At 44.2% G+C, this 15,109-nt stretch overlaps 1 protein-coding gene across 1 annotated transcript in view; it reads left to right on the top strand.

Moving 5' to 3' along the window:
• Positions 1-15,109, top strand: part of LOC131880003 (dystrophin-like) — a 54,234-nt gene that overhangs the window by 16,288 nt on the left and 22,837 nt on the right. Inside the window, exons 4-8 of the mRNA XM_059226501.1 lie at positions 1,757-1,862; positions 2,293-2,361; positions 6,844-7,055; positions 7,168-7,301; positions 8,854-9,061. Of these exons, the coding sequence (XP_059082484.1) occupies positions 1,757-1,862; positions 2,293-2,361; positions 6,844-7,055; positions 7,168-7,301; positions 8,854-9,061 (729 nt within the window). The remainder of the gene's footprint in view (positions 1-1,756; positions 1,863-2,292; positions 2,362-6,843; positions 7,056-7,167; positions 7,302-8,853; positions 9,062-15,109) is intronic.

Here is a 15,109-nt window from a genome sequence, read left to right as displayed (position 1 = left end):
GTTGTTTTCGATTGCAGTCAAAAGCAAACCCATTCAAAGCCTTACCTGATCCAGTTTTAGTTAAGTGAGTTGTCGAATGGAACAAATACAGCTCGTAGTAGTAGTAGTAGTAGTAGTAGTGGTGGCAGTGGTAAGTGTTCCTACTGAAAGGAACCAGAGCTGAAAATGATGTTCTGACCTAGATTTGGGGATCGGGCCCCAACGACCCTTGAGTCTGTTACATGCCTTCATTGTTCCAGCATTTCGAAAGGAGAAAAGGCCAAGAAAATGAGGGCTACCTAACGGTAACTGTTTTGAATGCCAAGCGAAGATCCGTTTGTAGGCTAAATTCGATCACAACATTTTACTTCTTGTTCAACGCAAAGAAATTAAAACAATCTTTCTGACTTTTCAATGCCCTTGCTCTACAATACATTATAGTTCAATGAGGCATTGTTTTTATAGTTAAATGGGGTATTGGTCGGAGCCCAAAGCTTGAGATGCTTCATAAGATAAGAAGAACAAGCACCCGAAACTTCAAATAAATTCGATAAATCGCTTTGAATTCAAGCATGTCAACAATGCAATTTTCCTGAGATATTTTGAATCAGAAACGAGAGAAGTAGTTCACGTCGCGCGATCCATTTCAAGCCATCCATTTTCGCACCAAAACATTCCACGAGAGTAAATATTTTGTGTTCTTTGCCCTGTATTCTGACTACCGATGAAATGTAAAAACACCTCAAGATGAGGATCCATGGATCCACAGGGAACCTTGGACTTCTTAGAAGCGTCCATTCAAAGGGTTGTGGTTATGAGACTGTACAGTTATCGGTAAGGTGACGTCATAACAACATCATTGCTATTAAGATCAAGATATCAAGCACTTAATTAAATCCTCCTTTTGGACATGTAACCAACATCCGTTAATGATTGTTCCAAATGGTCCAATGTTTGAACCCATGTGTAAAGAAATAACAAACCACATCGCCATGTCAACTATTAGGTCTTTTTCGCTTCATTTCCGATTTCAGGTGTTTGGTTTCTTGGTACAACCAAGTGATATCTGAACATCTTCTCAACCACAATTTTCGATGGTGGTTATCGATTTGACCAACCTCCCAAGGGCCAATTTGCTCTGGGAAAGTATTGTGTAGAAAGTGGAAAAGTTCAGAATCCTTGAAGATTTTGAAGGATTCCGAAGGCCTTCAAGACCTTGAAGGTAACAAACAAGCCAAAGTGAGTCAAGAAAGTGACTAGATGAGAACGATGGATGGGCGAATTGACCCCATTTCGAAGGAAACCGAAAATACCCAGGTTGATTGTTGGATTTTTTACTTAACCAGATGAAAATTGAGAGCTTACCAGTAGCCGAAAGAAACCTTGATGAGGTCTTGTGTTTTGGCTACTAGCAAGGCTGAGAGGTGAAAATGAAACCAATCGGCAGTTTCAAATGAAAAAAGCCAATTACGCTTAAATGTGAACTGGCCAATTCCAATGTGAAGATAGTTCGGCTAAAACGATGCCAGTGAGTTTTCATCGCGTTTTTTACGAAACATGCCTTGTTTGTTTGGGTATGTGTGTGTCTTTTTTTTTTTGTTCTGTTAGTGGAATTTCAAACTCAAAGACAGAGACAGTCCCTCGAATTTGCTTAGCCTTTGAGAATGGCTGTCTGGTGCATGCTCACTCGGTTGAGCCTTAATCAAATCAAAAGTTCCTTTCAAGTGCAATCTGCTTTGATTTCCAAGTTGTTTCATTTCTACCAATTTTGTTGCAGAATGTTCTCCGAGAATTGGAACAGAAAAAGCCTCAACTCGATGAATTGGTTAAAACTGCCGAGAATCTCCGCGAGTCCCCCATCAAGCAACAAATTCCAGCTAAAGGTAAGAAAGAGCTCGCCACCACTTTTAAGGAATTGTTTAGATCGTTGAAACATTATTATTACTTCGTCATTATATGTTCGTTGAGATACTTCGGTAACTGTATTCAGGCACTCTGCACTTGATTCCATGCTAAAACGTTTTGTCGCAACATCTGAGAAAAAAGAAGTTAATGACTTAGGAGATATTTATAAGGGTGCGTTTTTTTTCCAGCAAACCCTTGAGTGAAATATCGATTTAATGTCCTCAAGCACTTGGGTCAAAAAAAAAAAAATCTCCCAATATAGCGGGAGAAGAGCTTAATGGCCCTTTCTCATCTTATGACTCCTTCAACACTTCAAGCTTGCTTTCTTAAAAGACAATGATGGAAGAATAGGTTTAGAATGCCGCCTTGATGACTTTAGAATGGGACATGCCAACTTATGTTTTCCAGACGCATTAATGGATTGGAAGCAGAATCTACCCGAGCCTCAACTTCTTCATATTCGGGCCATCTTGAAAGGTTCATGCACTTTGATTGATATCAATACTACTTTAAATCTAACGCAATATCTGTTCACAAGTGTCTTGCTTAAGGACGATATCATAATCTACTTAATCTCGCAAATCAAAAAAGTTGCAACTAAAACCGATTCTCTACTTGCCTCTAACCTGGTACCTTTGGTGAAGTTTTCTATTCGTTGTTACCAATGTTTTGTTGTGTTGTTATTGCACCAGGGCAACAATTTCCTCTTGTCGCCTTTGGATCATTGCTTCAACGCCATCTAGCGGACTGTCTTCAACATGTTGAATATCAAACGGAGGAATATGATACTGTAGGCCTTCATTATTATTTCGAAAGGTCGATGGTAGAATCCAGTATTCACAACTGTGTACGTTTTTATTTCTTCTCATCGCTTTTTGGCTTTAGCATTTGAGTAAATCGAACAACAGTCCAGGCGGCAAACACTTGGCATTTTGGCTTGAAACCCTGAGAAGCAATCATCATTCGAATTGACATTTGAAAGTCACCGGACACAAAAGGACAAAACTGCTTGTAAAATATTGACAGGCGTAATTAGTAAGTGGCTTTGGCAAAAACGGCTCGAGACAGAGCAAATACATTCCAACATTATTCAATAGATGACATCCTGCTTTCGGTTGACTCTAAGCTCCAGAGGGGTTCACTGTCAAATTTAGGGGCCAAACTGATCATTTTGATGATGAAAATATTCCAATCAATGACGATATCGCTGAAGGAAAAGGTCATGGAACGTGCACCATGTTGTGGCAGATTTCTAGTCTCTTTCAGTGGCCCTGTACGTACAGATAGCTTCGAGTTGGAATAGAGATACTCGTTCCCCTCAATTACAATTCCCAGTCCGCAATAATGACAGCCCTCGTTTATTCTGCAAGGGCAATTGTGACAAGTACTACAGTGTACGTGAATGTGCGTGGAACGTAATTTAACTTTCGCCTGGCCTGTCAATGATGCTCATATACGTAGGAGCTGTCGAGAGGACCGACTTTGGACAGCACCCTCAAAGTTTCTCAAACTTGGCCCAACCCCCCGAATCAGTATCTTTCGAGTGAATTGGATTGCCCGAAGCGAAAAGTTTTGCTTTGATTCGTTTCCGATCTTGGAGGATGAAAACGGAGAGGGGAACGAATCGTGTGACCTTCAGTCCAAATGTCAGTTTTTGAATGGCACATGGAATGCAAGAGCAGAGCGGAGGTGCAAGCACACAAGGAACATCACGCCCTCGGTCAACAACCCATCCTGAATTGAGACCTACTTATGGTGGGACGGGGCGTTGCGTATTCCCTAAACGAGCCTCAAATACCTTGGGAACATCCCGGACAATTATCTGACGTTCAAGAGCCAATTATTTAAACTGCAACAAATTCTGTGGCGGAATTTTTAAGGACGCCAGGCGTTCAGCTCGACGGTCTTAATCGCCTTCTTCAGTGAGACAAAGGAGAAGAGGGAAGGAACAATGGACAAGAAAAGGGGGAAGGGGGCAGGAAGTTCGATGTCAATGGCATCTGAAGCAATTAAACATTCTAGAGTAGAATGGAGCGGCTTACTTGTTTTCGCGGTGGGTGTCTTTGAGAAATTCCAATTAGAAAAAGAGCGAGCGGAGAATCTTTGGACGTTCCGCATGAGGGGCAAAACAAGTTGGAAGAACGTGGAACACAAACACGCACCCACACTCACATGATCTACGTAAGTCGGTGCAATGGAAGACGGGGGGGGAAATGGGAGCATGTGGGGAACGGGGATTCGGAGGATGCCGTCAAGTGAGTGGTGGGTCGAGATACGTGTACACTACGATAAGTAGAGGGCTTCCTCCCCGGACGCCTCGGGAGCGTCTTTGGAAAATGAGAGTTTCTCGTCAATGAGAATCGGAAAGCATTTCAGTGATACCGTAGCCTCCCCTAGACCTTGGTAACTGTCATCTCCTGTCCAGAGGAGTCTTAGACAACTCCAGATACGGCTCACGGATGGACGGACGGACGGTGGAGTCGAGTGGCAGTCCCTGGACTGTCTGTTGTCAGCTCATTGTACGCATGACTTGATGTGTGCACTGGATGCACGGGAATCTAGCTCGGGAGGTGTAGTGTTCCAAAGCGACGACTGCAGTTGATCTTTGTCCGGTGAGGGTCCACGGTGTGGTCATAAAACTAAATAGGAGATCCTAATTTGGCCAAGATTCGAGGAGCTCACCGATCAGTCAAGCTTTTTGTGCCTCAAGATGAAGTGCTGGAAACTGGAGGATTATTGAGGCAGACACTTCCTTCCTCATGCCCGGCAAGAGAATTATTGGGCCAAAGCCACCGACCGCTTTGGGTCCAATGGGATCTGCGGAGAGGATTGTTGTTCTCGCCGTCTCGGCTACGTGTTTAAATTGTGCTGAAATGGCTCTCGGATATCTTGGAAAGTGTCAACAAGTCGTTTATCATGACAACACGAGCGAATGACACCACCGGCTCAACTTGTCTCGTCATTTATGAACGACGATCGCGTAGTGTTCCGACTACTAAAAAAAGAGACCGTCCCTTGGCGTTTTCGGCCATTTCTCACCCTTGTAATGATCTCGGTGACGTTTCTAATGAAGGGCATTATTCAACGGATGATCATGATGATTCGGCGAATAAAATTCTGAAAAGCCATCGGAGGCGATCTGAGGAAATCGTTCATGATCTCGTTCTCGAGCGGTTCAAAGGCAGATCCGAGATGAACTACTTTCTCGGACAAGGCCACGCCGTTCCCTACGGGTCCAACCCGGATTCTAATCATCTCCTCCGGGACAGTCAGGGACAGGCCCCGATGTGCGTGAAAATGTCGAATTTGGGCCGAAAAGTCGTCTCATTTCAACAGGACGTACCTAATTGTGACACAGAAGCGACTGTGAATGAATGCCTACCGCCGTCCTACGAGATTTTGTCGACTACTCAAAATTCACACAAGGCGGACAGACCCAGCACGAGTGACATGAATTCACATGGAACCGTTCCAAGAGAGACTCGCCGAACGCGACAAAAGAGTGTGAGGCCACAAAAACTGCCTGGGATCGCTTACTTGATGGAGGGAGAGCATTGTCCGGGCTCGTACTCGCTCGGAGGCCGTCCAATTGAGGCTGCTGCGTCGTCGTCATCATCCCTCCCAACACCATTTCCTACACATGAGGATGAGGATGACGGCCCCACTGTCGCCCTGTCAACTCCTGCACGCCAAAAGAACAGGGATGACAGGTCAGTTGTGGGCTGCAGAAGCAGCAACGGAAACCCAAGACAATCACCAGCTGATTCGCATCCTGAGCCTGATCAAGTTGCAATCACGTCCACGATCCAGGGCAGGATGGACAAGACCACCGGTTCGAAGGCCGCACTCAAATTTGCGAAACAGACAGTAGAAGTGATGGATCTAGGTGGGTCGTTACCGGACCTAACAATCATTGAAGACTTTGAGAAGAACACGTCGCTGTTTGCTCCCATCAAGAGTCAGACCTTGAACAGAACCAAGCGAGAAATCAATGCAGATGCTCGGAAGCGTTGGCGGTTGGCTTTTGAAAGGATTCAGTTGGCCGTGGCCGATGGAACCGTGGATCAAATCTCCAACGATGACATCGATGTGAACGAAATCAGGTCGGTGGAGGATGCTTTGATGACCGGTGATAGAGGCTGTATTAGTGATAGTGGTGAGCTCAGTGATGAGGCCAAGGCCAAGTTGGCCAAAGTGAAGTGGAAACAAGTGCTCAAGCGGCTAGACGAGGAGAAATCCTTCTTTCGATTCAAGAAAGGCGAGGCTTCCAAGCATTGGAGAGAGAAATCTCAACTAGTCGGTGATAGATTACGAGAAAAGTCCGTAGCTTGGAGAGAGAAAACGCTCAGAGCCGAGCACAAGATCAGTGATAGAGCCAATGAGATGTTCAAAGAGCATCATCAGACTCACCCAGATTCGGAGGACGGCGCCACCAAACACAAACCAGATGAAATCAAGGGAGGCTTAATGGAGCGGTCCAAAACGCTGAAGGTGCGCGGAAAGAAGGCCAAAGACGCCATCAAACAAAGGTCTGTGAGTGCCAGTCGTGCCTTGGTGGAACGGTCCAAGGAGTTGAGTCACACGCTCAGGAAACCGACCGAGGAGACGGGTACCAAAGCGAAACGAACCATCTCCCCCTTTCGATTTCGAAGTTCTCAGCCCAACCCTGACCGTGATGGGAGTGAGCCACCACATCATCCTCGGCCAGACTCGTCCCCAGGGAATAATACTTTATCTAAACGCGAGAGAGGAAGATCTCGGAAAAAACCAGCAGGTGCCCATTAATGCCCTAGCAATGGAAGCCTACCAACAAGTGCGAGTGAGCTTGGCGACTAATCAGTTTGAGTACCTTTTCCCACTTATACTATTCACCTATTAATGGTTGTGCGTGCGTTTTGAATGTGTTAAGGATTGATTTCTTATTTATCGGTTTCTCCGTTTGTTTTTTCAAATTTCCAGTTACGCAACTCCGAGAACATTGGGAAGATACCAGTGGTAAGGTCATGGCTCGAAAGGTTCAGTTGGAGGATCTCCTGGAGGACAACCAACAATTCGAGTCCAAACGCCGTGAAGTGGAAGCATGGTTGTGCCGCATGGAGAATTGGCAAGCCCGAATGCGACCCGTTGGACATACCCCCGATGTCATGGAGGCCCAAGTCCGAGAACAAAAGGTTAGAAGAGTACAGATGGCGTCTATCCTTGCGATCTATCGAAGATAGAGGCCAGGACAACAGGAGTTGTGCGATCTTGTTTGCATTTTTGACATTCTTTTCCTCGTTCCAGTCTTTCCATGCCGAAGTTCATCAGTATAAGGCGCATATTGAGGAATTCAATCATCTGACTCAAGACTTGATCTCCAATTACCAGAATGACGATGCTGCCAAGATCAAGAAGTTGACCGAGCACGTGAATCAAAGGTAAGGAGGAAAACGGTTTGGAGATTTGCTTGCAAATTCGTAAAAGGCGGTCGTTGAATAGCCTGAATCCGCACACATAAATGAGGTCCTCACACTGGGAGGTTTACTATAAGCATAAGCAAAGCTCAAGAACAATGAGATGAGTGGTAGAAAAAACGTTCCCGAAAAGAGAGCGGCTCAGTCTGTAAAACAGAAAGGAATGTCCGAGACCTATTCAGAGGATGTTTTGGCTCTTAGTCCGATCAAGTTATCCGTCGTTGTTGTTGTTGGGGATCTTGGCTAGGAAAGTGCGTGAAGGATATGAAACGATTGCACGACTCTTTTGCCCAGGTTGCACTTCTTAGGTTTCTTGGGGTGTGACAAAAAGCGATGAAATCCAAGTTCAAATGTGCGAAAAGCTCGGTGATGTTTGTTTAAATAAAAAACTGCACAGGAGACTTCTTGTTTTCCTGGGAATCACGATAGTCTGTCTTTCTATCGATAGGGAAACAATTTATCGCTTTTCAATTGCTTGCTAGAGTTCATGTCCCCGGAATGTCGTGTCGGCAGTTCCTCGCATTCCATTTCGAAAAGATTTATGAAGTGATCTGTCATAATAACAATCATACGTAACCCTTCTGACTAATGGCCTTCGTCGTACCTACTGTTCTAGACTATACGGTACGTCCGTCCGTACGTCCGTACGTACGTACATATGTATATATGTACATATATAGGCTTCTCTACTGTTTGCACAATGCTGTCCACTTACGGTGTTCCCACTTCTAAGGTGTGTTCACTCCTGACAAGCCTTGGTGTCTTTTTCACCTTTCGAAAGCCAAATGTTTTGTTTGAGGTGCAAGCTCTCTAGGAAAATTTTAACTCTCAGGCCATTATGGTGGCAAATGACGCTACCCATGACATTATCACATAATTATCTGTCTCGCAAATCTGTTTTGCTACCTGCCCTCTAAAGAAGACGCTGCAAAAGCTACTCCAAACAAAAGGACCTCCCAAAAGAGCAATAACCTTGGTTTTTGTCCCTTACTTGATTTGATTTGAACTTGCGCTTCATCTTGAACTAATAGGTTACTTGACCCCAATGTTCTTTTGTTGTTTTATCAAAGCAGATTTTTGACAAAAGCACTAAATAAGTAGTGACTTTATAAAGGCTGTACAGACAAATAGAAAAAGGAAATTGCCAGGACCTCAAATGTGCCTGAGTGTTCTGTGTATTAAGGATTATCATCACTTCTTTCTTCACCACCGATTTTTTTAACTTTAGTCTATCAAATTAATATTCATCAAACGTTTAAAAATGAAAACGAGATCCAAGCTCGGGCTGCAAACAAAGACAAGAACAATAATTCTCAAAACAATGAATGGTAGTGACATCATGCGTATTATAGTATTATTGAACTGGACCAATCCTCGGTTTCCTTCTTTCAAAATACTGACTTACTTTGAGAGATACGCATTTATCGAATTCTGTTAATGACTGACTCGAATCAAATTTTCATGTTTATGAAGTCTTTTGAGTAGGCATTGAATATTCCTTTGTCGCACTTTCCAGATATAACCAATTGAATACCTCCATTGCCACAAGAGGCAAGTTACTCCACTCGGGAATGACCTCGTTCCAGACCTTGAACCCTTCGTTTGATGTCTTCACCAGTTGGGTTCGAGAAATGGAAACCAAATTGGATCAAACCGGGCGAGATGTTCAGCGGAACAAGAACAAAGGGGATCGACCGGATGCCTTGGTCATGAAACACTTTCAGGTAAGTTCTCAGAATGCATCTCTCTCGACGATTGCACTTCCTTCCAGATAGGGGGGTGGGTCACCTCTCGTTTTTTCCTGTCTTTCGAGAAAGTAGCTAATGAATTTGTTGCGATGTTGCACACAAGACGATCCAATCTTCTATTTGTCAGGCTTTCCAATAATCTGGGACCGCTAATGGATTCTTGAGTGGCACCTAGAACATATGGCAATAGTGAATTAGAAATATGCTTGCACTTCTAATTGGCCTTGATTGCTTGGCGAAAGGTGATAAGAATCAGAAGCTTTCTCCGCCCCTGGCCAAGAATCTCTTTCGAAACTCATTCAAAATGTCGCTTGGGAGCAAAATAATGGGTCATGCTGCAATGATTTTTGCTCCCCTCCCTTGGGGTATGTCGAATTCTAAACACAACTCGAGGAGAGAGAGCAGCCTCAAAATTCGAGTTCAATTCAACGTTGCGTGTTCTTAGCGCTTGGAATCAAACATGCACCGTGAAGATTGATGAGGGTATTGCTTAAGGGTGCAAATCGCCGGTTAGGCCATTCAATTTGTCCATAGAGCGTACGATAGTTGTTTGAATTATCGATGCCTTCCCGGGTATAAAGTAAGATGCTTCACAAATAGAGATGTTTAAAGAACGCTTTGATCGATTATACCGGAAGGTATTTCCACCACCATAGAGGGCGCTGTGTCAGCTTTTCCTTTGAGTGTTCCATGTTCCAATGATCTTCAACGCCCTCTACTTTTCTGGAGCAACGAACATGTACAAATTGGAAGCCACAAGAAAGTCCAGAATCAGATTTCATCGTTGCAATAGTGAACACTGTATTTTATACATTAAAGATTAATAGTCTATCCTCTGCGAAACTCTTGTTGCAGTTTCTGACTGACAGATCAGCGATTAAATATTTACGTTTATGATTTCATTTCAAATTAACCAAAGGTGAAATGTGGATAAGCTAAGGAAATAGCAAAAAAAACTCCATGATGTGATATATAAATTTTGTGGCCAATTAATTGCCAAGGCGATTGCTTTTTTAAAGAAAAGTAAGTAACAAAAAAAAAAACAAGGAATAATATCACGCAACCTCTGAATTTATTCTCAGTTCAAGTTACAATGTCAATACCATCTGCGTCACGACTCGTTGACCATCAGTAATAAGGGATTGCTGTCCGGCATTGGACAAGACAGAATCATCGATCAGTTTTAAAAGTTGCCAAAAGTACACAAGTTTTGGGATTTACGACGGTATTTGCCCATTACTTCCCTCCCTCTTTTTCGACGTCCCTGAACAGTGGATTGAAGTTAACTCTTTTTCCGGTCAGCTGGCAATGTCCCACTTTCTTTGGCCTTTACAGCAACGGGACATTCACCTCTCTGTTACAGAGGGTCAGGTTCTGTTAGTGAGCTCTAATGAAAAAGATAAGAAAAGGAATGACAGCCTAGTTAACCAACAAAGGAGCAAAATGACCAGAAACTCATTTAGCTGCAGCCTCGGCCTTCCTAGATCCTTGTTAGGCTAGATCCAGTCAAAACTCCGCCCTAGTTCCATTATTCAAAAATGTCCTCATTGCAAAAGAAAAGCTGTCCTCGCTATCGCGGTGTTGAACTTTGAGACTGGAAAAATCATGCCCCAACTTGACTTCCGACTCGAATGGAACCGGATGGTTTCTAGTCTCAAGTATTATATATTCAATTGAAAACTTTTGTTGCCAAAGGCTCTTGAACCAGATTGTGTGCTTCTCGGAACTCAAGATAAACTGAGATTGGTGACCTTACCTTACATTTGCCGCAATATACAAAAAATGAGCAAGACACAATTTGGAGCACAGCAAAACCAATGCTGGCTCTTGCGCGGCCAAAGCGAGCCGTGGGTTCATTAATGCAAGCAGTAAAAGCCAATCAGAGCTTGGAGCAGAGCATAAACGAATCAAGTGGCTTTCGTCTCTCTTTTGAGGCCAATTCCTGCCTTTCTTGAAGACTTTTTAGATGCACTTTTACATCCCGAAATAGCTCCCCAGTGAGATTCTCGCTACGGATGTTTTCCACTTTGCTAATCTCCATCTAGTCTGGATTAGGTTGGATTAGCTTGAACATACCCAGTTGGTCTTAACCATGACCCGGTGCGAAGATGAGGGTGGAATAAGAAATCAGCCCAATGGGCTCCTCCCAGTTTTAGCTCCTTTTTCTCTCCGTCTTGATCAAATACTCGAAAGTACGGGTCAAATGTTGGACTATTCTCGTTCCCTTGCCCTCTCTCATATGTTGTCCAAAGTCATTTCCCTCCTTTCCTTTCCAACCATCTGCTCATTGACTTTTATGAGGAGGTGTTCCAAAGAAGTTCCTCATTTCCGTGTTCCCGTGGTCAAAAATGGTTGGAACAACTTGGAGAAGGGTGGTCACTTTCCCATCCTCCTTCTTGGCCCTTTGGAGCTCATTTTGGCAAAGTAGTCATAATCAACACCTGGAAACCCTTACGACGAGGCAATCTACCTTCTAACTGGGTGCATTTTTTTCAATATCCAACGGTTTTTTTTCTATTACCTGAGAATGATTTGCAAAAGCTTGATGTGAACTATCAACTTTCGGTAATGGCATGTTCTAAGTCCCCGGAAGCTCCTAAAAAAAATATTGAAATGATGACAATCCGTACCAAATATCATTCTTTCCGGCTAACAAGTGGCAAGTCTTGCTTTGGAGAGCAAACATTTCTAGCATTAGCTTTGAATCAAATTGAGTGGGGTTTTGTGTGATTGAGTTGGGTTCTGATTCGGTGTCGCTTTGCAGATAATCTTGAGGAATGAAAACGACGAAAGACACTATGGCAGATAACCTCATGCGAGGGTTTTAGACTTGCAGAAGCCGTTGGACTCGTTTCTTATGAAAATATTCTGCAAAGCTCATAAGGCATAGCAAGAGGAAGGGAAACCGAAGGAAAGACCATCGTCATAGATTCTCATGAGCCGTGCATAATGTGCTCGCCCAGAAAGTAGACAGTACAAACGGCGCTTTCATCCACACATGCATGCAGCAAATGGAATGGTGAATGCCTTTGCCTGGCACGAATAGATTCCCGTGAAGATGCCTTTTCTTTTGGCTGGGTCAGATGTCAAAGAAACACCAGCATACGTGGCCATATTCCGCCAGTTGTCCCCTACTTACAAGAGAACTCCATTCAGGGCTGGAATCGAACGAGCATGCTGTGACGATGAGCTCCTCTGGTCTATTGCCCTATTGTCCGAGCTATTCGGCTCGTCTTTTGAGACGGAAGAGGCGAACCAATGACTTGGAAATATGAGCATTGCCACTCCATGATCCGTTTAGGGACCCAAAAGGTACTTAATTTGGCAAATATTTGGACGTGAACGTAAAGGATTCCTCGACCTTACCCTAGGCACTTGTCCACTCCTGGAAAGTGGCACACTTTCACCGGCCTTGGTTGTTGAGCTCGGGAAAAAGCCAAACGACCAAAAAAGGGAGAAACAGTGGGGAACCAACGTGGATGAGCCCGGTCGGTCTCCATCCGTGGTTCCTCTTTGTCTCGTTGTTCTGTGTTTCCGTCGAAGGCGAGCAAAAGCAAAAGAGAGAGGAGATGGAGGACGAAGACGAGGACGAGGTTGAAGAAGACGAAAGGGAGAAGGAGGAGGATCAGGAGGAGAAGGGAGAAGAGGCGAAGGAAAAGGAGGAGCAGAGAAAAGAGAGCGGAACCAAAAAAAGGAGCCAAACTCAATTGAAGACGGAACCAGATGGGTTAGTGTGGACTCTGTCAGGCAAATGAGTCGCAGTTGTGTACAAGAGTACCCAAGTGCAGACTACTGAGGTGGCATAGTTGGTGCGGGTGAGTGTACACACACCTTGTGATGCTCCTGGTAGACCAAGACCACTGCGAGGATCTTCAGTAGTGCATGTGAGCTTTTGGGAACATACTCACTCTGATTGGGCAACAGTTGAAGCAGATCCAAGTCGCCAGTGGCGATCTTGTTTCTTCTGTGAATGGCTCGCTTTCTTTCCAGGGCATTCTGTGATAAAACAAGTGATTTCTCTATCTCTCGTGGGGTGATAAACCTTGGTTCCAAAGTGCATTTGGAAGTTGCATTTCCAGCCCCGCCCTTCCATCTCTATTCCGAGTGTTCTTTCTCTTTCTTTCACGGAGCCATGTAGCGAAATCATTGTTGATTCGTGACAATAGAAAGTGATTTGTGTTGATGTTGTTCCACAACAAGTGCGAATGGACCAGCACTACCACTACTTGTAGTACCAACACGATTATTCAGTCAGTTTGGAATGGAAAAAAAGAAACTTCCTTTGGCCAGGGCTTTTAGGAATAAGGGAATGAACGAGGCTTATAGCTTTGTCTGAGCTGATAAATGACGCCAATTTGAATAGCGCCGAGTCACATTTAAGAAGTGGTTTCTGGGCGCCTAGTCCTTCAATTTGTTTCCCCCGTCTCCAATTCGATTGTTGCTAAACCTTTTTTGGGTGGAAACAAATAACCGGATTGCATTTCATGTGTTTCTCTGCCTTTTTTTCACATTCGTACGAGAGGGGGGTATTCATTTTCCAAAGGCTTCCTTTGAAGCTATTCAGAAGAGGATCTTCAATTAAGGCTCTCCGAGGATCTACTTGCTAGCGACCTTGTTAGTAAAACACTCGAGGCGTCGTAGAATTGGAATCACTTAAAAAATGCTCTTTGTCCGCATGAACTTGTTGAAATTTCTTCACAAAAATTCACACGCTCTTGAGGATTCTTCAGTCCTTTCAATTTCAATAAGGATGATGACATTTGATGACGTTCAAGCTCGTGTGCTAAATGAAAACATTGCCTTTTGCCAGAAAAGGGCCAAACAAGCACTCGGTTTCAATCACATTTGGAACAGCTATCCTGGTTTAGAGCTTACAGTACGATTGGCGTCTCATTGTGAACCCTTGGACAAACAAAGTTTACGAGTACGTACTTCTTACGCACAAGAACTACGAGAGCTAGAAACTATTCTTGACCTTGTTCGTCGGAGAGTCGCTCCAGTTTTTTTCCTTGCTTGGTCCAAGGTCCAGGAAAATGCAGTAATCGATTCAACGAACCAAATAAAGATGCTGTACCCCCGGCTTTGCTGATCCACGAACAGGCCAAGAAAGCCACCTTCGTTGAGCTTAATCCATCCATCCTCCCAAAGACCGCTCCAAGTCACTACATCCAAAGGCACCCACATCCACAAGGATGGACTCACTGACTGGGCTGGTGGCTCAGGGACTCCCTCGCCCATTGTGAGGTTCGTGTTAACCCATTGGTCATGGACGGTGGAACAAGGCAATAGGAATAAGCAACTCGAACGTGACTCGAGACGGATGATTGAGTCGGGTAATGATAGATCAGATAGGAGGCAGGACTTGTTGAAAAAGGACATCTTCCCTAGAAAGTTTGTTTAAGGGGGGGATGAATGCAGTTTTACATTATGCTATGATATTGATGGATCGAAGCCCATGGATATGGATCGTCATGGTTAGAGGGATTTGACAGGGAATCAAACATGGAGATTTATCAGTGAGCTTATCACCTATGGGGATTTGTTTGCTCAATTCTTCTATGCACGTCGCTCAATCCAATCAGGGTTTGAAAATAGGGCGAACTGAGTGATGATGGTCTTAGTTTATGACACGGGTGCAGCCTTCAGACTGCCAAGCCCAATGTTTTGCGCTCCTTTCCCTCTGGCTTGACAAGCAACTTGAATGAGGCGAAGAGTCTCTCCAGAGAATTGTTTTCTGGTTCTTCTCACCTCCAATTTGCACTCAACTCTGACAATAAGATGTCTTGACAAGTCCCAGTGCTTTAGCCGAGAAGGACCCCATTGTCACATTGAGAACTACAAAGTCCCTGAAAAGCAAACACTCACCCAATCTCCTTAGTTCAAAAGCTAGAGAGGAATCCTGGCGGGAATCATCGTTCCCAGGGTACTAGAGACAAGATCCATTCATGATGGGTCTTGTTGGTCACATCAATGTGAGGCTGCAATCTTGTGAAGAAAAGTATTCCCTTGGCCGAGGCTTGAAAT

The sequence above is a fragment of the Tigriopus californicus genome, chromosome 5 (assembly GCF_007210705.1).
Source record: "Tigriopus californicus strain San Diego chromosome 5, Tcal_SD_v2.1, whole genome shotgun sequence".
Classification (NCBI taxonomy): Eukaryota; Metazoa; Arthropoda; class Copepoda; order Harpacticoida; family Harpacticidae; genus Tigriopus; species Tigriopus californicus.
Note: the sequence above shows the minus strand (reverse complement) of the source record. Positions and strands in the feature narration are given on the sequence as shown.